Source organism: Melozone crissalis, unplaced genomic scaffold (assembly GCF_028551555.1).
Source record: "Melozone crissalis strain CALT ecotype California unplaced genomic scaffold, PUWL_Pcris_2 ptg000208l_1, whole genome shotgun sequence".
NCBI lineage: Eukaryota > Metazoa > Chordata > Aves > Passeriformes > Passerellidae > Melozone > Melozone crissalis.
In genome coordinates, this window is record NW_026535972.1 from 606,447 (window position 1) to 630,513 (window position 24,067).

At 63.8% G+C, this 24,067-nt stretch overlaps 1 protein-coding gene across 3 annotated transcripts in view; it reads right to left on the bottom strand.

Annotated features, from left to right (window-relative positions):
* Positions 1 to 23,245, bottom strand: part of SBF1 (SET binding factor 1) — a 67,427-nt gene extending 44,182 nt beyond the window's left edge. For all 3 annotated transcript variants that reach the window (XM_054294076.1, XM_054294075.1, XM_054294074.1), the window contains exon 1: positions 23,166 to 23,245. In XM_054294076.1, the coding sequence (XP_054150051.1) occupies positions 23,166 to 23,220 (55 nt within the window). In that variant the 5' untranslated portion in view covers positions 23,221 to 23,245. The remainder of the gene's footprint in view (positions 1 to 23,165) is intronic.
* Between the last annotated feature and the right edge of the window lie 822 nt (positions 23,246 to 24,067).

Here is a 24,067-nt window from a genome sequence, read left to right on the forward strand (position 1 = left end):
TTAGCGGTCACCTCGGTGATGTCTGAGGATGTGCCTGACCCGCTGGACACGGGGAAGATAAGGATCACCCAGGGAAGATAAGGATCACCCACAGCCTGGGACAAGAGCTGGGTGAGGAAACAAACTGTCTGCATGCAATTCCAGGCTGGAAAATCCCCCTCCAGCCACGGATGCTTCCCACGGGAGGCAGAGCCCTCCAGCCCGGGTCACTCGCTCCCAGTTACAACACCCTGCAGCAGCAGCGGGGCTGTCACTGCCCGGCCGGCGCCGGGAGGGCAGCTGGGGACACCCCAGCATGGCACTTCCAGGGAGCTCCCACTCCCCATGGAACTCAGGGAGGCTCAGGGTGAGGGGGTTTGTAGGGAGCTGAAATGAGGCAGGGGAAGGAGGGGTCAGCGCTGATCCCCCCACCCTGGCTCACACCAGCCCTGTCCTGGGATGACATTATTCCTCAAACCTCCTCCTAATCCCTCTCAACCTCTCCTGAACCCCCTCAAATTCAGGAGAAATGCTGGAGCGAGCCATCTCTCTCTGCACACAGCCCAGGTGCCCTGCCAGGAGCTGGGGGTGCAGACCCCGGGGATCGGGAACGCTGGCAAATCCCTGGCACAGAACACAGCTGGAAAATCCCAGGAGCCTGTGCAGTGTGGGGCTCTCTGCTCTCCCACCACCCCAGATCCCACAGGACGATCCACTGGGATCCTGCCCACACCAGCGCTTTGGGATGGCACTCAGCACGGGCCCGGGGGAGATGCCAGGGTGCAGGAGCGGTCAGTGAGGAGGGAGCAGCCCGGCACGGAATCGCTGCTGTCCTGGCAGGGTCAGAGCTGGGGGATCCCCAGCACCAGCACCAAAGCTGTGCCTGGGAGCGTTCCTGGCAGCCTGGGCAGAGCCCAGCCGTTCCCTGACCCCGTTCCAAGGGAGAGCTGTGTTTATCTTTGGAAACATTACGGCACAAGAGGAAGCAATTAAATTAAAAAAACCCCGCCTGCTTCCGAGAGCTCGGTGCAGGAAAACGCTGCAGGCCCCGAGCGTTCCTGGCAGCGGGACATGGACAGGGACACGGACACGGCCTGCAGCTGCCACTGCCACGGCCACTGCTGCAGCTGCCACTGCTGCTGCTGCCACTGCTGCTGCTGCCACTGCTGCAGCTGCCACTGCCACGGCCACTGCTGCAGCTGCCACTGCTGCTGCTGCCACTGCTGCTGCTGCCACTGCTGCTGCTGCCACTGCCACGGCCACTGCTGCTGCTGCCACTGCTGCAGCTGCCACTGCTGCTGCTGCCACTGCCACGGCCACTGCTGCTGCTGCCACTGCTGCTGCTGCCACTGCTGCAGCTGCCACTGCTGCTGCTGCCACTGCTGCTGCTGCCACTGCTGCAGCTGCCACTGCCGCTGCTGCCACTGCTGCTGCTGCCACTGCCACGGCCACTGCTGCTGCTGCCACTGCTGCTGCTGCCACTGCTGCAGCTGCCACTGCCACTGCTGCTGCTGCCACTGCTGCTGCTGCCACTGCCACGGCCACTGCTGCTGCTGCCACTGCTGCTGCTGCCACTGCTGCTGCTGCCACTGCCACGGCCACTGCTGCTGCTGCCACTGCTGCTGCTGCCACTGCTGCTGCTGCCACTGCCACGGCCACTGCTGCAGCTGCCACTGCCACGGCCACTGCTGCTGCTGCCACTGCTGCTGCTGCCACTGCCACGGCCACTGCTGCTGCCACTGCTGCTACTGCCACTGCCACAGCCACTGCCACGGCCACTGCTGCTGCTGCCACTGCCACGGCCACTGCTGCAGCTGCCACTGCCACAGCCACTGCCACGGCCACTGCTGCAGCTGCCACTGCCACGGCCACTGCCACGGCCACTGCTGCAGCTGCCACTGCTGCTGCTGCCACTGCTGCTGCTGCCACTGCTGCTGCTGCCACTGCCACGGCCACTGCTGCTGCCACTGCTGCTACTGCCACTGCCACAGCCACTGCCACGGCCACTGCTGCTGCTGCCACTGCCACGGCCACTGCTGCAGCTGCCACTGCCACAGCCACTGCCACGGCCACTGCTGCTGCTGCCACTGCCACGGCCACTGCTGCAGCTGCCACTGCCACAGCCACTGCCACGGCCACTGCTGCTGCTGCCACTGCTGCAGCTGCCACTGCTGCTGCTGCCACTGCCATGGCCACTGCTGCTGCTGCCACTGCTGCTGCTGCCACTGCTGCAGCTGCCACTGCCACGGCCACTGCTGCAGCTGCCACTGCTGCTGCTGCCACTGCTGCAGCTGCCACTGCTGCTGCTGCCACTGCCACAGCCACTGCTGCTGCTGCCACTGCTGCTGCTGCCACTGCCCACCCAGCCACAGCCACAGCTGCAGCAGGAAGGGTTTCCATCAATCCTGGGGGACACAGCCCCACAACCCCTCAAACCCCCTCAAACCACCTCAAACCACCACCCACACGGGGCAGGAGCCAGAGGGCCCTTTGGAGGAGCCCTCCAGGAAAGCTGGAAGCTGTGAGGGCCCAGGAGCTGCGTTAAGGGATCCCAGGGGATCCCTGAAGGTGCCTTTGGACCTCACATCCTCTGGGGTCCCACCAAGAGCAGCCAGGTGACAGTGACACCCAGCTGGGGGGGAATGTCCAGGAGGGGCTCCAGCAGAGCTGCAGAGGGACTGGGGACAAGGCCTGCAGGGACAGCACCCAGGGAATGGCTCCCACTGCCAGAGGGCAGCCATGGGTGGCATCTTGGCAATGAGCAATTCCTGCCTGGGCTGGCATTGCCAGAGCAGCTGGGGCTGCCCCTGATCCCTGCAGTGCCCAAGGCCAGGCTGGGCACTGGGGCTGGAGCAGCCTGGCACAGTGGGAGGTGTTCCTGCCATGGCAGGGGTGGCACTGGAGGGGCTCTGGGGTCCCTTCCCACCCAATCCATTCCCTGCCTCCCTGATTCCAGGACCTGGAGCCGGGTGGGTGCTGTGGCTCAGCTCCCCCAGAGGAGGATCCCAGTGTCCAGCCATGGTCCCGTGGCCAGAGCTGCTAAAAGCATTTTGGGGAGGAACCTCTGCTATTTTTACCTGATGACAAATTCCAGCTGCTTCCCAGGGGAGCCATTCCCAGCCCCACTGGCACCCTGGGTGATAATTATGGGGATGCCAACATTTACCCACGGCCTAAAAACAGCCCCGGCTGCTCCCATGGCCCCTCCTGCCCTGTGGGAAAAATATGTGGGAATTACAAAATGGTTTGGGTGGGAAGGGACCTTAAACATCACCCAGTGCCACCCGTGCCATGGCAGAGACACCTCCCCCTGCCCCAGGCTGCTCCAGCCCCAGTGTCCAGCCTGGCCCTGGGCACTGCAGGGATCAGGGGCAGCCCCAGTTGCTCTGGCAATGCCAGCCCAGGCAGGAATTGCTCATTGCCAAGATGCCACCCATGGCTGCCCTCTGGCAGTGGGAGCCATTCCCTGGGTGCTGTCCCTGCAGGCCTTGTCCCCAGTCCCTCTGCAGCTCTGCTGGAGCCCCTGCAGGCCCTGGAAGGGCTCTCAGCTCTGCCTGGATCCCTCTCCTGTCCAGGTGAGCACCCCCAGCTCTCCCAGCCTGGCTGCAGGGCAGAGCTGCTCCCAGCTGGCAAAGGGACACAGAGGGACAGCGGGACAGGATCCAGCCACAGGCAGAGAGCAGCTCCCAGCCCCAGGACAAAAGGCCTCAGTGCCCTGGTCCTGTCCGTGCTGGGCAGTTCCCTGCAGAGCAGCCAAGGCCAGAGGGAAACCCCAAAGGCCAATCCCAGGGCTGCCCTCACGGATCACACGTGGGTGCCCCAGTCCCTCCCTGCTCCGTGCTGCCAGGGCCCAGGGAGCAATCCAAGCCCTGCCTCAGTTTGTCTTGACCCTGCAGGGATCATTTCCACCCGGCCTCTGCCAGCATCAACACCTCCCACGAGGGCAGAAGGAGCTTTTGTTCCCCGTGTCCCACACAGGCGGAGCTGGCACAGCCAGGGGGAGCCTGCAGGGAGGGACAGGGACAGGGACAGGGGCAGGGACAGGAACCACGGGGCAGGAATGGAGAAGTGGGAATGGGGTCAGCTTCCACAGGGGCCTCAGCCGGGCTCGGCAGTGCCGGAGCCACCAGAACTGACAGGGGAGGAAATGTCCCATCAATGGGGGAACTGTGAGAATTCCCCGAGAACAGCACTGTGCATGTCCCCAAATGTCACATCCACCCAGCTCTGATATCCCAACAAGGATGGGCACAGGGCTGCACAGCCCCTTCCAGGAGGAGTTTCCCCAGAATCCCCCCTGAGCTGCCCTGGCCCAGCCTGAGGCCGCTCCCTCTGCTCCTGTCCCTGTTCCCTGGAGCACAGCCCGACCCCCCCGGCTGTGCTCTCCTGGCAGGGACTTGTGCAGAGCCACCAGGGCCCCTGAGCCTCCTTTGCTCCAGGCTCAGCCCCTGCCCAGCTCCCTCAGGGCCCCTCACAGGATCTGTGCTGCAGAAGGGAATCCCTCCATGAGGGACAGCCCTCACCAGGGCTCTGCCTCTCCTGGGGCAGCAGGAACAGCACAGGGTGCAGGAGGAGGGAGAGGCTGAACCCAAGGGGAACTGAAACCCCACAGACACCTCCAGGATGGGGAAATGATCCTGTCCTGGAGCCCTCAGCTTCCTCATCGGCATTACCCAGAGAATTTTCTGAAGCAGGTACAGCTCCCATGGAGCACCAGCAGCCCCAGAGCCTGGAGCTGTCCCTCAGCCTGACCCCACAGCCTGGAGAGGAGCCCTGCCCTGCCCAGGCTCAGGAATGCCCATAGCCCAAACCCCATGGCACACCACCCCAGAGGGTCCAGCCGTGGTCCCAGTCCTGCCCCAGTGACCTGGAGCAGCTCCTCACCTCTGATCCTTGGGAATGAGCAGGGAGATGGCAATGGAAGCACCAGGGAGCGCTGCCAGCTCTGAGCCTGGCCAGGGATTCCTGGAATTAGCACATTCCCAGCAGCTCCTGCTCCCAATGGACCCCACCAACACCCAGCTCCCCCAAACCCACCTCATCCCCCCACATGGATTATCTGGGAAGGCTGGAACAGGCTGGGATGAGTCCCAAGGTCACAGAGCTGAGTGGTTCTGCCCCAGAGGGTGCTGGGCGCTGCCCAGGCTGCCTGGGCAATGGGCACTGCCCCGGGGCTGCCAGAGCTCCCTCCCTGGGATTGTTGGGGTGTCTGAGCAGGGCCAGGAGCTGCATCTGGGATCCCTGCACTCCCCTCCAGCTCCGGATGTTCCAGGATTCACCTGCAGACCTGGCCCTGGAGCTGCTCCCAGCCCAACCCTGACTCCTGGAGACCAGCAGGACACGGGGCCCTTCCCAGCTCATCCCAGGGGTTGAGCTGAAGAGGGGAGGTGTAGATGGGATATTGGGAAGAAATCAATACAGAACACGACTCAAAATTCCCCATTTTAGTGGAAGTTCCTGGAGAATGCAGTTTGGCAGGTGCAGAGGGACTGGGGACAAGGCCTGCAGGGACAGCACCCAGGGAATGGCTCCCACTGCCAGAGGGCAGCCATGGGTGGCATCTTGGCAATGAGCAATTCCTGCCTGGGCTGGCATTGCCAGAGCAGCTGGGGCTGCCCCTGATCCCTGCAGGGCCCAAGGCCAGGCTGGGCACTGGGGCTGGAGCAGCCTGGCACAGGGGGAGCTGTCCCTGCCATGGCACGGGGGGCACTGCAGGGGCTCTGGGCTCCCTTCCCACCCAACCATTCCAGGATTCCCTGACCCCAGGCACACCCACAGCTGGGGCAGAGGCTCTGTTTGATGGGAAGGGCTGGGAACCACAGCCCCACGGGATCCTTCCCAGAAGGAAACACAGCTCTGTCCTCCACCCAAAGCCAACAGAGCCGGGCAGGGGCTGGGCCCCCACGCCCCTGGCAGCAGAGGACAGGGCTGGAACACTCCACGTGCTCCCATGTGACTCGAGGAGCTCCTCATCTCCACCTGCCCAAAATCCCTCATTTCCCAAAAGAACTCAGCTGAGATCCTTGGATCACTTTGACTTTGAGGAAGACAGGAAAGCCTCGGTGGAGTGAGGAAGATGAATTCCCTGTCCTGTGGAGCAGAGCAGAATCCAGCTGGAGCAGGAGTGCTCCTCACGGGTGTGCCTGGCACATTGCACACACGGAGCTCCCAGCCTTGCAATGACAGCTCAGACCTGAGAGAGCAAACACTCATCCCTGCTGCTGCCATGCCAGAGAAACTGAATCATGGAATTCTGGCATGGCTGGGTGGGCAAGGGCCTCAGAGCCCCTCCGGTGGCACCCTGCCATGGCAGGGACAGCTCCCACTGCCCCAGGTGCTCGGGCACGGCCACCCCTCTGCCCCAGACTGCTTCACTTCCCCCACAGCAAAACCCTGATTTCCCAGAACAAGCACTTGGAATGCGACCCAAATAAACTCCATCTCTGGCGTAGGTTTAGGTTTTTCCAAACCCTCAACAAGTGACTGACCCCCCGTTCAGCCAAACCATCTTGGGATTTACCAAGCTGGACAAAAAAACAACCATTAAAGAGTTCAGCAATAAAATAAACAACCCCAAACCACCAAGATGACATACGGGTAAAACCAAGTCAGACGCGGGGCAAAGGTCAGGGGAAAATGAGCAACAACAAACTATTGAAAAACACCGAAAAATGGGAATTAACGATAAATTCAACAGAAACACTGAAAATTCAAACATTTTCTCCAGTGTCAGCTTCCTGCCCTGCCTGGATTTGCAGGAATATTGAGTGATGTCCGTGCTGACCCTGTCCCCCTGGGGATTTCAGCAGCACAGCTGCTTCCAGACACACCAGCCCCAGCAAAAAAACACCTAAAAGCCCCAAACCCACCGGCTAACAGCCAGAAACCGGGGCAAACACGCTGCAAGCATTCCAAACTTGGTCATGGATTAAGGATTAAGGCTGGTTTGGATGCACAGAGCTCGGGGGAGGAGGGATGGGAGGGATGGGAGGGATGGGAGGGACCCCCCCACAGCCTGTCCCGGAGCAGAAGCGACATTCCCAGGGGCAGGAATGATCCCAGAGCCCTGGGGATAATCCCTGCGTGGGCACACGGGGCTGGGATGCAGCCAGGGCTGGGATAAATCCCACAGACACATCCCAGGCCTGCTGGGACTGCTGCAGGCACGGAGCGATCCCGGTGTGAGTGCACAGGAATGGGAACCCCACTGACCCCAAAGGCACACGGGAATGGGAACCCCACTGACCCCAAAGGCACACGGGAACGGGAATGGGAACCCCACTGACCCCAAAGGCACACGGGAACGGGAATGGGAACCCCACTGACCCCAAAGGCACACGGGAATGGGAATGGGAACCCCACTGACCCCAAAGGCACACGGGAATGGGAATGGGAACCCCACTGACCCCAAAGGCACACGGGAATGGGAACCCCACTGACCCCAAAGGCACACGGGAATGGGAATGGGAACCCCACTGACCCCAAAGGCACACGGGAACGGGAATGGGAACCCCACTGACCCCAAAGGCACACGGGAATGGGAATGGGAACCCCACTGACCCCAAAGGCACACGGGAATGGGAATGGGAACCCCACTGACCCCAAAGGCACACGGGAACGGGAATGGGAACCAGCATGACCCCAAAGGCACACGGGAATGGGAATGGGAACCAGCACTGACCCCAAAGGCACACGGGAATGGGAATGGGAACCCCACTGACCCCAAAGGCACACGGGAATGGGAATGGGAACCCCACTGACCCCAAAGGCACACGGGAATGGGAATGGGAACCCCACTGACCCCAAAGGCACACGGGAACGGGAATGGGAACCCCACTGACCCCAAAGGCACACGGGAACGGGAATGGGAACCCCACTGACCCCAAAGGCACACGGGAACGGGAATGGGAACCCCACTGACCCCAAAGGCACACGGGAACGGGAATGGGAACCCCACTGACCCCAAAGGCACACGGGAATGGGAATGGGAACCCCACTGACCCCAAAAGGCTCCAGGAAAACAGCGGGGCCAAGGGCATTTCGGGGTGATGGGGATTGGGACACTGGCACAGCCCCTACCCAGGGGGTCTGGCTGGACACCAGAGTGAGGGAGGACACGGAGGCTCCTGATGGGAATAACTGCATCAACCGGAAAGTGGGAAAAACGCCCCAAATCTGTTCAGAACGAGACAAGGAGCACTGGAACCGCACTGGATGAGCCCACCACGTCCCCATTCCCTCCTTCCATTCATCCCAGACTGGAGCAGGAGCTGGGATGAGCCCACCACGTCCCCATTCCCTCCTTCCATTCATCCCAGACTGGAGCAGGAGCTGGGATGAGCCCACCACGTCCCCATTCCCTCCTTCCCACCCATCCCAGACTGGAGCAGGAGCTGGGATGAGCCCAGCACCTCCCCATTCCCTCCTTCCATTCATCCCAGACCGGAGCAGGATCTGGGATGAGCCCAGCACCTCCCCATTCCCTCCTTCCCACCCATCCCAGACCGGAGCAGGAGCTGGGATGAGCCCAGCACCTCCCCATTCCCTCCTTCCCACCCATCCCAGACTGGAGTAGGAGCTGGGATGAGCCCAGCACCTCCCCATTCCCTCCTTCCCACTCAATCCCAGACCAGAGCAGGAGCTGGGATGAGCCCAGCACCTCCCCATTCCCTCCTTCCCACCCATCCCAGACTGGAGTAGGAGCTGGGATGAGCCCAGCACCTCCCCATTCCCTCCTTCCCACTCAATCCCAGACCAGAGCAGGAGCTGGGATGAGCCCAGCACATCCCTGTCTCTCACTCCAGACCCGGGGAGAAGAGTCCACATTTTCCCTCAAACATTTCTGGGAAAAGATCCAAGAGCTGTGAGCAGCTCCCAACTCCCCCTGCTCCTCCAGAGCCCCTTCTTCATCCTCCTTTTGCCCAAAGCCAGGGCCTGGAGATGGGATTTTGCTTTTGGGGTGGTGCACGGTGACATTCCCACCTTATCCCCCTTCTTCTGTCACTCCCTTCCAGCCATCCCAGTGCTTGGAAAATTCCATGAGCCCCAAAGCCCTCATGGGCTGGGATGAGGCAGCAGAGCCAAGGAAAATAATGTGCAATAATCCCATTGAAATGACTTCAGGGACAGACAATGGGATGGCTGCAAGAGCGAAGCCATTCCCTGCGTGCTGTCCCTCCGTCCCCTGTCCCCAGCCCCTCTGCAGCTCTCCTGGAGCCCCTGCAGGCCCTGCCAGGGGCTCTCACAGGGTCAGCGGTGGCCTTGGCAGGGCTGGGGAATGGCTGGACTCAATGAGCCCCGAGGGATTTTCCACCCCAAACAATTCCATGGTTCCATTAAAAACACCCAAGGGAACAGAGAAGCACAAGAGCTGCATGTGGGGGGCAGGTGGAGCAGCTGCAGCCAGGTGAGCTCCTGACAGGTACAGACACCCCCAGGTGAGCTCCCTCCATGCCTGAACAATGTCACCCGGCCCTCAGCACACCCTGGGGTCTCCTTCCCCTTTTTTTGGAGCTCCAGCATCCCAGGAGGGCAGGCAGGCCCTGGCACAGGGTGCCCAGAGCAGCTGGGGCTGCCCCTGATCCCTGGCAGTGCCCAAGGCCAGGCTGGGCACTGGGGCTGGAGCAGCCTGGCACAGTGGGAGCCGTCCCTGCCATGGCAGGGGTGGCACTGCAGGGCTCTGGGCTCCCTTCCCACCCAACCATTCCATGACTCCATGTCCCTGCTCTGTGGCCACAGCAGGGTCCTGTCCTGTCCCCTCCCGGGGGTCCCTGGCTGACCCCACCCACGCTCCCTCCCCCGTGCCCACGCCAGCACCGCTCCCGCCCGTCTCAGCCAGGAACCCCCGGTAAATCCCGGGATTTACTGGGAGCCTGGCAGTCTCCATCTGGAGCAGGAGCTGCAAATCCCACAGCAGCCCTGCCTGGATGGGACAGGCCCCGGGCTGGCACTGCTCCAGGACATCTCAGCAGGTCCCCAGGCGCTGCCCCGGGGAGCACAGACCCCTCCTCACCCCCAGCTCCGGGGCAGGACACGATCCTCCCTTCCCTCCCCTTCCTTCCCACTGGGAATTCTGTCCTGGCCCCCGTCCATCCTTCCCCCCCATTTGGGGCTCCCCACTGTGCCAGGTGGGCTGCCAGCTGCTGTGCCCTGTGGCATTCCCAGGGACTTGGGGTCAAACCCTGAACAAGGACGTGTCCCACTCCACGGGCTGACAACTCCAGAGACACTGGGACTGGTTGGGGCAGGGGAGGCTCTTTAGTCTGGGAGTTTTTTGTTTGTTTTTATAACTCCACAAGGCTATGGATCCTCCCGGAGCTGCATCCAGTGTTCCCACTGGGGCACAGACTGGAATTTCACCTCTCCAACTGGAACTGCCTCCTTGGTCAGGACATCAGCCCCACATCCCTGCAGTCCTGTCCAATCTCTGTCCCCATATCCCTACAGCCCCTTCCCAGCTCCTATCCCACCTCCAGCCCCACCCCATTTCCCATCCCACATCCCTGCAGCCCCATCCCACATCCCTCTAGCCCCCCACCCATCTCCGTCCCCACATCCCTGCAGCCCCATCCCATCTCCGTCCCCACATCCCTGCAGCCCATCCCATCTCCGTCCCCACATCCCTGCAGCCCCATCCCATCTCCGTCCCCACATCCCTGCAGCCCCATCCCATCTCCGTCCCCACATCCCTGCAGCCCCATCCCATCTCCGTCCCCACATCCCTGCAGCCCCATCCCATCTCCGTCCCCACATCCCTGCAGCCCCATCCCATCTCCGTCCCCACATCCCTGCAGCCCCATCCCATCTCTGTCCCCACATCCCTGCAGCCCATCCCACCTCCCCATGGACGGACCCGGGATCTCCACCTCCTCTCCCTCACGGCCACACCCTCCCTGCTCGGATGTTCCTTCTCCCACTCCCCGCGGGCTCCGCACGAGGTGTGAAGGAGAATTTCCCCTTTTATGGCAAAGGCAGCAAACCCCAGCCGGGGGAGCTGCCCGCGGCCCCGCTCCTCCCCGGGCCGGGCTCCACGCTCCCAGCCGCTCCCTGCGCTTCCTACGGGCTCCGGAGCGAACAGATTTCTGATTTCTGCCGGGATGAGTCAGAGCATCCCAGCCCTGTGCCGGTCTCATGACTCCTCCCGGCTGGGTCTCTGCGGCTGCCGATTCATGCCCACGTGCCGGGATGACAGATCGCATTCCTCATTCCTCCTGCCTGGCCCGCTGCCACCTGCATCCCTCGGGCCGGGAGGAGCGGCTGGCACACGCCCAGGGATGCTCTCAAGGGCCTTTGGGAAAAAGGAGCTGCTTTTCCCTGGGGAAAACATCCCTGAAAGGGCCAGGACTGCAGTCAGGGGATCCTGGGATGGGCTGGGTGGGAGGGAGCCCAAAGCCCCTCCAGTGCCACCCCTGCCATGGCAGGGACACCTCCACTGTGCCAGGCTGCTCCAGCCCCAGTGCCCAGCCGGGCCTTGGGCACTGCCAGGGATGGGATGAAGGAAGGAGCTCCATCAGCTCTTGGAGCTGCTCCTTGAAACCAGACCTGGATCCCAAACACGGCAAACCTCGAGTTCTGCACCAGCATTAAACAAAAGTACAAAATCCCAGCACCCTCGATGGAATTCCCAAGAAATCCAACACTTGTGAAAGGTCCTAGGATAAAACCAGAGCTGCCAAGAAAACCTCAGGTCAGAGGGAGAATCCAGAAGAAAATCCACATTTCCTCCCTCTGTGTTAATGATGGTGAGGTGAGTGCACTGCCAGGCCTTGGGAGGAAAAAGGGAAAACAGGGATGCCAGGGAGAGTGGGAAGAATGTGGATGCAGATCGTGTGTGACAGGAGCAAAGCAGCCTCCAGACACAGCCCAAACCCATCCAAACAGGGGGGAAAGGAAACATGAAGTGAGAACACAGACCTGAGCCAGGAGAGCCCAGAGGAACCCAGAGGGGGAGGAAGGAGAAGTTAAATGGACAGAGAAATCCCCCAGGAGAGCCCCAGTGCTGGGAGGAGAGGCTGTGGGACAGCCAGGGCTGTCTGCAGTGCCACTGTCCCCCTGCCCTGCTGGCACCTCACTGGGACAGCGCTGTGGTCACCTGAGAGGCACGGGGGACAAGGGGGAATGGCCCCCGTCTGCTGCCAGATGGAATTCGATGGGATATCGACAAGAGATTCCTGGCTGTGAGGCTGCTGAGGCTCTGCCAGGCTGTGCCAGGGCTGGGCCAGCTTTTCCATGGGGAAATCCCTGCTGATGTCCCCCCTGCCCCTCCCCTGCCCAGCCTGAGCTGTTCCCTCTCCTCCTGTCCCTGCTTCCTGGCAGCACAGCCCAACCCCACCTGGACCCACCCTCCTGCCAGGGAGCTGTAGGAAACCACCTCGCCGGGCTTTCCACACATCTGTGCAGGAATTCCCAGCGCTGGGAACACCTGAGGCAACCCCAGGCAGAGCCGAGAGCCTGCTCCTGCAGCCAATCCCTGCAGGAATCAGCTCCCACTGCTCCCGTGAGGAACCAGCACTGTCTGACCTCCTTCCTGCTGAGCTCACCTTGATCCCTCCAGGAGCTTATCCCTGTCCTCTCCAATCCCCTCCTGAGCAGGGGAGCCCAGCTGCCCTCTGGGCTCATCCCCTGCAGGCACCAAGCCCCAGCCCAGCCCGAGGTGAGGCTGAAGGCAGCCATTGTCCTCAGCCGGGCTGACAGAGCCACTGTGTCCGAGGGACAGCAGGGCCGTGTCCCCACAGCTGCAGCCCAGCCCTGTGTCCCCACAGCCCCGCAGAGGGACAGAGCAGCGGTGCCTGCCCTCGGTCCCAGCCCCTTCCCTGCCCTTGCAGAGCTCATTCCCAGCCATCCCTGCCCTTGCAGAGCTCCTTCCCAGCGGTCCCAGCCCTTGCACAGCCCATTCCCAGCGGTTCCAGCTCCATTCCAGCCCTTGCAGAGCTCATTCCCAGCGGTTCCAGCTCATTCCCAGCGGTTCCGGCTCCATCCCTGCCCTTGCAGAGCTCCTTCCCAGCCATTCCAGCCCTTGCAGAGCTCATTCCCAGTGGTTCCAGCTCCATCCCTGCCCATGGAGAGCTCATTCCCAGCCATTCCAGCCCTTGCAGAGCTCATTCCCAGCGGTTCCAGCTCATTCCCAGCGGTTCCAGCCCCTTCCCTGCCCTCAGAGAGCTCCTCCCCAGCTTTCCCCGTTGAGGGACACAAAGCTGGCAGGTGAAGGGGTGGATGAACACCCAGCTGGCACCTCCCAACGCCTGGCTGGGCATCCTGACGGGAATTTGCTGCAGGGCTGTGACTGTAGGTAGCTCAGAAGCACCAAACACCAGGGCAAGGTCCTAAAACCAGGGCAGAGGCTTTTCCCACATGAAACAGCAACGTTACAGCAGCTTTGGAGCAGAGCTGACCCAAAATCAGGGAATTGGTTGGGTTGGAAAAGCATCGGGTCCAAGCATTCCTGAGCCCCGCCAAGGCCACCACTGACCCTGTCCCCAGGTGACTCCGTCCCTGTGCCAGGGCTGCACAGCCCTTTCCATGGGGAATTCCCCAAAAATCCACCCAAACCTGGCCCAGCCTGAGGCCGCTCCCTCTGCTCCTGTCCCTGTTCCCTGGAGCACAGCCCGAGCCCCCGGCTGTGCCCTCCTGGCAGGGACTTGTGCAGAGCCACCAGGGCCCCTGAGCCTCCTTTGCTCCAGGCTCAGCCCCTGCCCAGCTCCCCCAGCCCTGCTGGGGCTCCATTCCCTGCCCAGCTCCCTCAGCCCCTCATGGTTCTCCATTCCCTGCCCAGCTCCCCCAGCCCTGCTGGTTCTCCATTCCCTGCCCAGCTCCCTCAGCCCCTCATGGTTCTCCATTCCCTGCCCAGCTCCCCCAGCCCCTCCTGGTTCTCCATTCCCTGCCCAGCTCCCCCAGCCCTGCTGGTTCTCCATTCCCTGCCCAGCTCCCCCAGCCCTGCTGGTTCTCCATTCCCTGCCCAGCTCCCCCAGCCCTGCTGGGGCTCCATTCCCTGCCCAGCTCCCTCAGCCCCTCCTGGTTCTCCATTCCCTGCCCAGCTCCCCCAGCCCCTCCTGGTTCTCCATTCCCTGCCCAGCTCCCTCAGCCCCTCCTGGTTCTCCATTCCCTGCCCAGCTCCCTCAGCCCTGCTGGGGCTCCATTCCCTGCCCAGCTCCCCCAGCCCCTCCTGGTTCTCCATTCCCTGCCCAGCTCCCCCAGCCCTGCTGGGGCTCCATTCCCTGCCCAGCTCCCCCAGCCCCTCCTGGTTCTCCATTCCCTGCCCAGCTCCCCCAGCCCCTCCTGGTTCTCCATTCCCTGCCCAGCTCCCCCAGCCCCTCCTGGTTCTCCAGACCCTGCCCAGCTCCCCCAGCCCCTCCTGGTTCTCCATTCCCTGCCCAGCTCCCTCAGCCCCTCCTGGTTCTCCATTCCCTTCCCAGCTCCCCCAGCCCCTCCTGGTTCTCCAGACCCTTCCCAGCTCCCTCAGCCCCTCCTGGTTCTCCATTCCCTGCCCAGCTCCGTTCCCTGCCCTGGACAGCAGCACCGGGAGCTTTGGGGGGACAATGTGCAGGAGGCCGCTGTCACTGTTCCCGTGGATGCAGGGCCAAGCCCCTCGGAGCATCCGGGCTGGGCTCAGAAGCTGATCGGAGCAGCAGGGCCCCAAGGCTGCCCTGGGGAGGGTGTGACCGTGACAGTGGCGGTGACAAGACACAAGAGGCCTTATCTGGGCCATCAGCAGCCGGGCTGGGCAGGAAGGTGCTGCAGAGCTCACCAGCAGCTGCTTTGCTGCACTTCCTGCAGCTGCCCACAGAGACACCTCAGCTGCACACGCACGCACACACACACACACACACACACACACCACGGGCGGCTCTTCCTCCCCAAAACCCCCCTCGTGCTGCCACATCTCCCTCACACAGCTCAGGCACACCACAATAACGTGAGGGACTCTCTGCATCCCAGCACTGAGCCCGCGGGAGCTGGGGACGTGTGGCTGCTCCTGCCAGGGGACACGTGGCACTGGAGCCACTCCACACACACGCACAGACCTCTGCAATTGCCGGGGGATGGAGGGACAGGCAGGGCCCCGCTGCTGCTCCCCACTGCCCCGACCCCCATGCACAGCCTGCCCCTAAACCAGCCCCCAGCCCCTTCCAGAGGGCTCCCACCAGCCCTAAATCCTTGCACAGAATCCCACCAGCCCTAAATCCTTCCTCAGGATCCCACCAGTCACCAAACCCCTTCTCAGGATCCCACCAGTCCCCAAACTCCTCCAGAGGGGTCCTACCAAGGACTCCCACAGGGTCCCACCAGCCACCAAACCCTCCAAGAGGGTCCCAATAGTCACCAATCCCTCTGAGAGGGTCCCAACAGTCACCAAATTCCCCCAGAGAGTCCCCCCCAGCCATCAAGAGCCCTCTCAGAGGGTCCCAGCAGCCCCCAAACCCTCTGAGAGGGTCCCACCAGTCCCCAAACCCTCCAGGAGGATTCCACCAGACCTCAAACTTCCCCAGAGGGTCTCATCAGTCCCCAAATCACCCCACAGGGTCCCAGTAGTCACCAAGGACCTCTCAGAGGGTCCCAGCAGCCCCCAAAGCCTCCGGCCCTGCCCTGGCAGCAGCTGCCACCCCGGGAGGGACAAACACACTCAGGCTATGGAAGGCTGGTTCCCAGCAGCAGGAATTCCCTGCCCCGAGGCCAGCAGCCTCTGCAGCTCTCCCCAGCTCCTCGCCTCTGCCACAAGAGCAGCATTTAGTGGTCAGCAGCTCCGGAGCCGCAGGAGGAACAGAGCGGCCCTGGAGGCGTCACCGCCGCCATCCCGGAGAGGTGGGGCAGAAATCTCCCCCAGATCCCACCCGGCCCCACGGGAGGGTCCCTGCTCCCCCAGGCGTGCCAGGGAACCAAACCAGAGGGGTTCTGCAAAGGGCTGAACTCCTCCCTGCAGCCCGGGCAGCCCCAGGGCACGTTCAGCGGGGTTTGTTTGTGTTTCTAGCGCCCATAAAACCGCAGCTGCTGCTCCAGCCCAGTGCTGGGAAAAGGGAACTGGCTGCAAGGAAAGGCTTCAGGTTCGGGGAAAACACGAGCTGGGGTGAGAGAGACCAGAGAGAAAAGTGCTAAATCCTCACTGGCAGCACACAAAATACCACCAAGAAATGGGGCGAGGATCAGGGTACAACACCTGGGTTAGGGCTGTGTGCCCACCTCACCTTGAGCCACCTTCCCAAAACAGGGACTGCCACTCTTCCAGGAAAGCCAGACACCATTCCTGGGCACAGCAGTGGGCAATTCTGGCAAGGAAACCCAGCTGGACACAGAAATGTGTCCAAAGGGGGAGAAATGACCAGCCCAGAGCTGCAGCTCTGATCTCCCTGCCCAGGGGCTGCTCCAGGTCCAGCCTGGTCCATCCCACAGCAATAACAACACCATGGAAAAGGAGGGGCAGCCAGGGGTGTCCAGGGAATGGGGCTGGGCAGGGAATGGAGCCCCAGCAGGGCTGGGGGAGCTGGGCAGGGGCTGAGCCTGGAGCAAAGGAGGCTCAGGGGCCCTTGTGGCTCTGCACAAGTCCCTGCCAGGAGGGCACAGCCGGGGGCTCGGGCTGTGCTCCAGGGAACAGGGACAGGAGCAGAGGGAGCGGCCTCAGAGGAGGTGAGACTGGACACCAGCAGGAATTTCCCCGTGGAAAGGGGCTCAGGCCTTGGCAGGGGCTGCCCAGAAGGGTTTGGAGTGCCCATCCCTGCAGGGATTTAAGATCCTTGTGGATGTGGCACTTGGGGACATGGTCAGTGGTGGCCTTGTCAGTGCTGGGGATGTTGGACTGGATGGGCTCTGAGGGGTTTCCCAACCTAAACAACTCCACGATTCCAAGATGAATCTCTCCCCATCCACAAACACACCTCGGTGGAGCTGGAGGAGCTCAGGCCCAGCCCTGGCACTGCCCGGGGACAGCTCTGGCCCCGTCCCTGCCCCTGTCACTGCTTGGCCTCCAACCCCCACGTGGGACCTGCAGCCCCCAGAGCTGCTCCTCCCGGGCAGGAGTTCAAAGGGAAGGAGAGGAGGATTCCTGGAGCAGCTGGGATCAAAGAGCCGCAGTTCCCAGGCCTGGATGCAGCTGGAAGCTGTGGGGGCTGGTGGGAGGGGTGACCCTTCCAGAGGCACATGGAACCAGGGAATCCCAGACTGGGCTGGGTGGGAAGGGATTAAACTTCACCCAGTGCCACCCCTGCCATGCAGGGACAGCTCCCACTGTGCCAGGCTGCTCCAGCCCCAGTGCCCAGCCTGGCCTTGGGCACTGCAGGGATCAGGGGCAGCCCCAGCTGCTCTGGCAATGCCAGCCCAGGCAGGAATTGCTCATTGCCAAGATGCCACCCATGGCTGCCCTCTGGCAGTGGGAGCCATTCCCTGGGTGCTGTCCCTGCAGGCCTTGTCCCCAGTCCCTCTGCAGCTCTGCTGGAGCCCCTGCAGGCCCTGCCAGGGGCTCTCAGCTCTCCCTGGAGCCTTCTCCTCTCCAGGTGAGCACCCCCAGCTCTCCCAGCCTCTCCCGAGCAGAGGGGCTCCAGCCCTGCAGCAGCTCCGGGGCCTCTCTGGATTTGCCCTGTCTCACATGCCCACCTTTCCCAAGGCCGGGCACGTGGGTGGGAGCAGCTCTGCACGTGGCAGGGCCATTCCCAGCCTCTCTTTCCCTGTGCAAATATTGACCCAGCAAACAGCTCCATCCAACGCTGCTGCCAGCCCCGGGGGCTTTTCCACGGCCAGGATTTTGCTGGATGTTCCCAGAACCCAGCTGAGTCAAACCCTGAGTCACTGGGCCACGGCCACGCACGACAGCGACACGGACGGGCGCCGCCAGGAGAGCTGGAACCCCACCCAAAACAGCCGGGACAGCAGCAGGATGAGCCCTGAGAGCCCTGCCCTGGCCCGCAGACCCATTCAGCTTCTCCCACCGGGAACCAGCTCCAGGGGCACCTGGGGAAGGTGGGATGTGTCCTGTCTGTGCCCTCACCGCTCACAAAGAGCGCCCCAAAGCCTGCCCCGAGCACCTCATGGAAAGAGGCAGCCCCGAGCAGCTTCCCCCTGCCGGCCCAGCCACCCACGGAGCCGCTGAGCCCGGGCCGGGTGTCTGAGCAGGGCACAGGCGCGGGGAGATGCTGCTCCTGAGCGCGGAAACGCGGAAACCACCGGGACTTCCCAGCAGCCGCGGCATCCTCTGCGGCCAGCCCGGCACCCGGGGACACCGGGACCCACGGACACCCACGGGACACCGGGACCCACGGACGCCCACGGGACACCGGGACCCACGGACACCCACGGGACACCGGGACCCAGGGGACACCGGGACCCACGGACACCCACGGGACACCGGGACCCAGGGGACACCCACGGGACACCGGGACCCACGGACACCCACGGCACACCAGGACCCACGGACACCCACGGGACACTGGCACCTCCTGGGACACCCACGGGACACTGGCACCTCCTGGGACACCCACGGGACACCGGCACCCACGGACACCCACGGGACACCGGCGGGAAACCAACACCCACAGGAACACTGGCACTCACAGGACACCCAGGGGACACCACAGGGATCAGTCACGGGATGGGCACAGTGGGCAAGGACTTCAGAGCCCCTGCAGTGCCACCCCTGCCATGGCAGGGACACCTCCCACTGTGCCAGGGTGTCCCAGTGCCCAGCCTGGCCCTGGGCACTGCAGGGATCAGGGGCAGCCCCAGCTGCTCATTGCCAAGATGCCATCCATGGCTGCCCTCTGGCAGTTTAAACCCCCTGGGAAATCCCAAATCGATCCCAAGCTGGGTCTTGGCTCCCATCATCCAGGCCATGCCCATCCAATGCTCCCTATCCCAAACTTCCAGACTCCTTCAGCCACAGGGTTTGGAATTGAGCTGTCCTGGATTCTCAGGGTATGGGGGATGCACAGAGAAAACCCTGAGGGAAAACCCAGCACAATCCCAGCTCTGGGCAGCTGTCATTCCAGGTAAAACCAGGCTCAATCCCAGCTCTGGGCAGCTGAAGGAAGAGCCAGCAGAATAAAACCCGTTCATTTCCAGGGAATAATGTGAGCAATCAGCACACAGTAAAACAGACCCTGCCATGGAAGGGGCTGGTTCCCAATGCCTGGTGGTTCCCAGTGCCTGGTGGTTCCCAGTGCCTGGTGGTTCCCAGTGCCAGGAGCATTCACCCCACACTTTTCCCTGGTGCCCCACACAGCCCCACAGAGCAGGCTGGGTGCCTGGCACAGCAGAGGGACAGGGGCACACTGTGCCAGGCAGGTGGTGTGTCCACGCTCTGCATTCCTGGACATGTCCCCCACAGCTCCACAAAGCAGGAAAAGCGTCTGGATGCCTGCCCTGGTCCTGGACAGCCCGTGCAGCCAGAGCAGCTCAAGGCCCCGCTGCACGGCCAAAGGCAGAGCCCTTGAGGGAGTTCAGAGCCCCTGTGTGCCCTGCCCGAGGAGCAGGACGTGGGCCTGCAGACAGCCCCAGGTCACGGGGATGAGGCTGTTCTGGGAAAGCCCAGGGACAGGCGGCTCCAGCAGCACCCAGTGACCCCAGGGAACCCAGCAGGGCCTGCTCCAGCACGGATCTGCTTTCGGTTTTGTTCCTAAAACTGCACTGAGCCACGGCAACATTGCGTGGAGCCAGGCTGGGAGGGAAAGGAAGGATCCAGGGAGAGCTGAGAGCCCCTGGCAGGGCCTGCAGAGGGACTGGGGACAAGGCCTGCAGGGACAGCACCCAGGGAATGGCTCCCACTGCCAGAGGGCAGCCATGGGTGGCATCTTGGCAATGAGCAATTCCTGCCTGGGCTGGCATTGCCAGAGCAGCTGGGGCTGCCCCTGATCCCTGCAGTGCCCAAGGCCAGGCTGGGCACTGGGGCTGGAGCAGCCTGGCACAGTGGGAGGTGTCCCTGCCATGGTGGCACTGCAGGGGCTCTGTCACCAGCCCAGCCTGGCATTGTCTCTCTGGAGACGCTGCAGAGCCGCCTCAGCTCCTTTCACATCCCCAGTGCAAACCCAGCCCTGCCCGACCCCAAACCCCACAGGCACTGCCCTCCCCGAGGGGCTCATCCAGCCCTGGCGCAGCTCAGCCCAGCTTTGTTTACAGGTGAGGCCTCCAGGGATGGCACGGCCCAGCCTGGCACAGCCCGGCCTGGCACAGCCCACGGCTCTGCCAGAGCAGCCCAACCTGTACAGCAATTAGTCACCGGCAGATGAGCGCCGCTGCCCTTCCTCCAGCGTTATCTAAGCAGGGAGGGGGGTGGGAAAACAGAGCTGGAGCCGGGCATGCTGCCAGCCTGATCCCAAAAACCACAGAACCGGTGTCACTCCATCCCTGGGGACAGGCTGGCACTGCCCTGGGGGCACGGCTCGGGCACCTCCAGCCTGGCACGGCAAGGGGTTTGCCTGGGCTGGCACAGAGGCCACAGCTCCTGGTGCCTCATCCCGCACAGGGGACACTTCTGACTGGGCCAGCCCAGCAGCCAGGAGGGTTGGGCTGGTGCTGGGACCGGTCCCTTCCCAGGGGAACCTGGGTCCATCCCCCCAGGGCATCCTGGCTCCATCTCCCCACAATACCCTGCGGCCATTCCCTCCATGCAGAGGAGAGTCAAACCCAAAATAAAGCGAATATTTACACCAAAGGAACAGAATTTGTTAAGTGTGAACTCTTCCCTTCCCAGTGGCACACAATCACGGAGTGATTTGAGTGGGAAGGGAACAGAAAGTTCATCTGATCCACCCCTGCCACGGCAGGGACACCTCCCACTGTGCCAGGCTGCTCCAGCCTGGCCTTGGGCACTGCCAGGGATGCAGGGGCAGCCCCAGCTGCTCTGGGCACCCTGTGCCAGGGCCTGCCCGCCCTCCCAGCCAGGAATTCCCTCCCAGCATCCCACCAAAACCTGTTCTTCCTTTTGGCCGTCCCACTGCAGCCAAGCACACCAGCTCACAGCACCATCCCTCTCCCAAACAATCCCAAATGGCCCCAGGCACACGAGGGACATTTCTGCTCCCTGGGAAACTCAGGCTCTGGGATCACAGCAAGGAATGGCAGGTCTCTGATCCCCACCAGCCACCACCCAGCTGACAGCACCAGTTCGGGGGTGCAGGTCCCAGCCGCAGCATCCTCAGGGAGGAGATGAGGAAGAAGATGCAGGAGGAAGCACCCAGGGGCAGGACAAAGTTGGTGCAGCCACTAGCATGGCTCCTGAGAGGATGTGGAGCCTGTTACCAGACAGAATCCTGGAATCCCCCGGCACCTCCCAGCCCAGCACGGTGTGAGCTGTGGGACAGCAGCTCCTGCCCACGCCAGTGCCCCAGGACAAGGGACACTGGGGAACACAACTGCAGTAACAGCAATAACAACAAAACACCAAACCAGCACCACGTGAGCAGAAAGCCCTGAGGGAACACCAAACTCTGACCCAGAGCTCTGCTCTCCACCATTCCCAACACACACCTCACTGCTGCTGCCCCCTCCAGGGACCCCGGGATGGGGCTGGGATCCAGGTTGGGATCATGGATCTGAGCCCCTCCAGCATCCCCTGATGGACAAACCCCCAGCCAAAGCAGCACTCGCCTTCCCCAGCCCCGAGCACAGGCTCAGAACAAGCTCAGCCACAGCTGGGAAGGTGCCAGGCGGGCACAGACACCCGGGTGGGGGGTTCTGCAGCAAAGGGCTCCTTTCCTGATTGCAGGGCACTTCACCTCCCCTGTGACGCTGTCAAAGCCCATTTGCACCGACAGCTCTGGGGGCAGGAACCAGAAGGAAACGCAACGGGAAGAGACTCTAAATCCACAACAAGGAACACCCCACAACCACAACAAGCAACAGCATCACCTGACAGCGAGCAGGGATGTGAGAGAGGACAGAGGAACTGTGGGACATCCCACAGATCCGGGGGTCAGGAGTGGCTGAGGGAGGGCATGAGGGCCTGCCCGAGGGGGCTGGGGGTGCTCGGGGAATGGGGCTGGGGGTACAGCCCCCCATTCTGGGAATGGGGCTGGGGGTACAGCCCCCCATTCTGGGAATGGGGCTGGGGGTACAGCCCCCCATTCTGGGAATGGGGCTGGGGGTACAGCCCCCATTCTGGGAATGGGGCTGGGGGTACAGCCCCCCATTCTGGGAATGGGGCTGGGGGTACAGCCCCCCATTCTGGGAATGGGGCTGGGGGTACAGCTCCCCATTCTGGGAATGGGGCTGGGGGTACAGCCCCCCATTCTGGGAATGGGGCTGGGGGTACAGCCCCCCATTCTGGGAATGGGGCTGGGGGTACAGCCCCCCATTCTGGGAATGGGGCTGGGGGTACAGCCCCCCATTCTGGGAATGGGGCTGGGGGTACAGCCCCCATTCTGGGAATGGGGCTGGGGGTACAGCTCCCCATTCTGGGAATGGGGCTGGGGGTACAGCTCCCCATTCTGGGAATGGGGCTGGGGGTACAGCTCCCCATTCTGGGAATGGGGCTGGGGGTACAGCCCCCATTCTGGGAATGGGGCTGGGGGTGCCCAGGGAATGGGGCTGGGGGTACAACAGCTCATCCCAGGGAATGGGGCTGGGGGTACAGCCCCCCATCGCAGGGAATGGGGCTGGGGACACAGCCCCCCATCCCAGAGGCTGTGGGTGCCCGGGCAATGCGGCTGGGGGCACAGCCCTCCATCGGAGGGGCTGGGGTGCCCGCTGGAAGCAGGACCGGGAGCAGCCCGTCCCGTGCCCGGAGCTGGGATGCGCAGGGGGAGCAGCCCCGGGCCGTGTCCGAGGACAGCAGTGCCCCCCCAGGCCCGGCCGATGCTTCCGGAGCGGTGACAACCCGCGCACGGCGGGGGAGGGAGACAGACCGAAAACACCCAAACCGTGAGCGCGCCGAGCCGCGCAGGGGCGGCTGCGGCTGCCGGCAGCGGCCCGGGGGCCGCTCGGAGCGGCGTCACGGCGGGCTGAGCACGGCCCGGTGCTGCCCAGCCCGGCCCGGCACCGGCCCCACGGCCCCGGGACGGCTCCGCTGCCCCGGCCCGGCCCACCCGCACGCCCGGGACGGCCCCACAGCCCCGTCCGGCTCCAGCACCACCCTGCACCGCCGCCCCGCACCGCGGCCCGTGCTCGCCCCGCGACCCCGGCCCCGCGCCCACCGCACGGCCCCGGCCCCGCAGCCCCGGCCGGGGCGGCCCCGCGCGGGCCCGGCCCCCCCGCGTCCCCCCGCCGCTCACCGCGCTTGCCGGGGTCGTATCCCACGAGCACGAAGTAGTCGGCCAGGCGGGCCATGGCGGCGGGGGCGGCCCGGGCCGGCCCCGGGGGCCCCGCGAGGCCGCGCTCGGCTCCTCAGGGCGCCGCCGCCCGCCCGCGCCCACCGCCCGCCGCCGCCGCCATCTTGGCCCCGCGCGCACCGCGCCTGCGCCAGCGCCGGCCGCCGCGGGGGGCGGAGCCGCGCCTCCCATTGGCTGCCGGCGGGAGGGGCCGCGCCTGCCATTGGTCGCGGCTGGAGGGGCGTGGCCAGGCGCAGAGGAGGCGGGGCCTGATGGGGAGGGGGCGGGGCCGGGCGAGGGGCTTCCCCGAGGGGGGGGAGGGGGGACGGAGGGTCCGGGAGTGGGGGGGACACGGGGACACCCGGGGTCCGGGGACATCCAGGGGTGCGGGGACATCCAGGGGTGTGAGGGGACATCCAGGGGTGTGGGGACATCCAGGGGTGTGAGGGGACATACAGGGGTGTGGGGACATCCAGGGGTGTGGGGACATCCAGGAGTGTGCAGGGACGTCCCGGGGTGTGCGGGGACATCCAGGGGTGCATGGACATCCAGGGGTGTGCGGGGACATCCAGGGGTGCGGGGACATCCAGGGGTGTGTGGACATCCAGGGGTGTGCGGGGACATCCAGGGGTGTGGGGCCATACAGGGGTGCGGGACACCCCCCGTGAGCACAGACCCCCCTCAGGTGTGCACGGCCCCCGGGGTGCCCACAGGTTGTACACGCCCCCCATTGCACAACGTCCCCCTGGAAAGGACCCCCGCAGGTGTCACCCCACTCGGATGTGACCCCACACACAGGTGTGACACCACACCCAGATGTGTTCCCATACAGGTGTGACCCCACATAGACGTGACCCCGCACACAT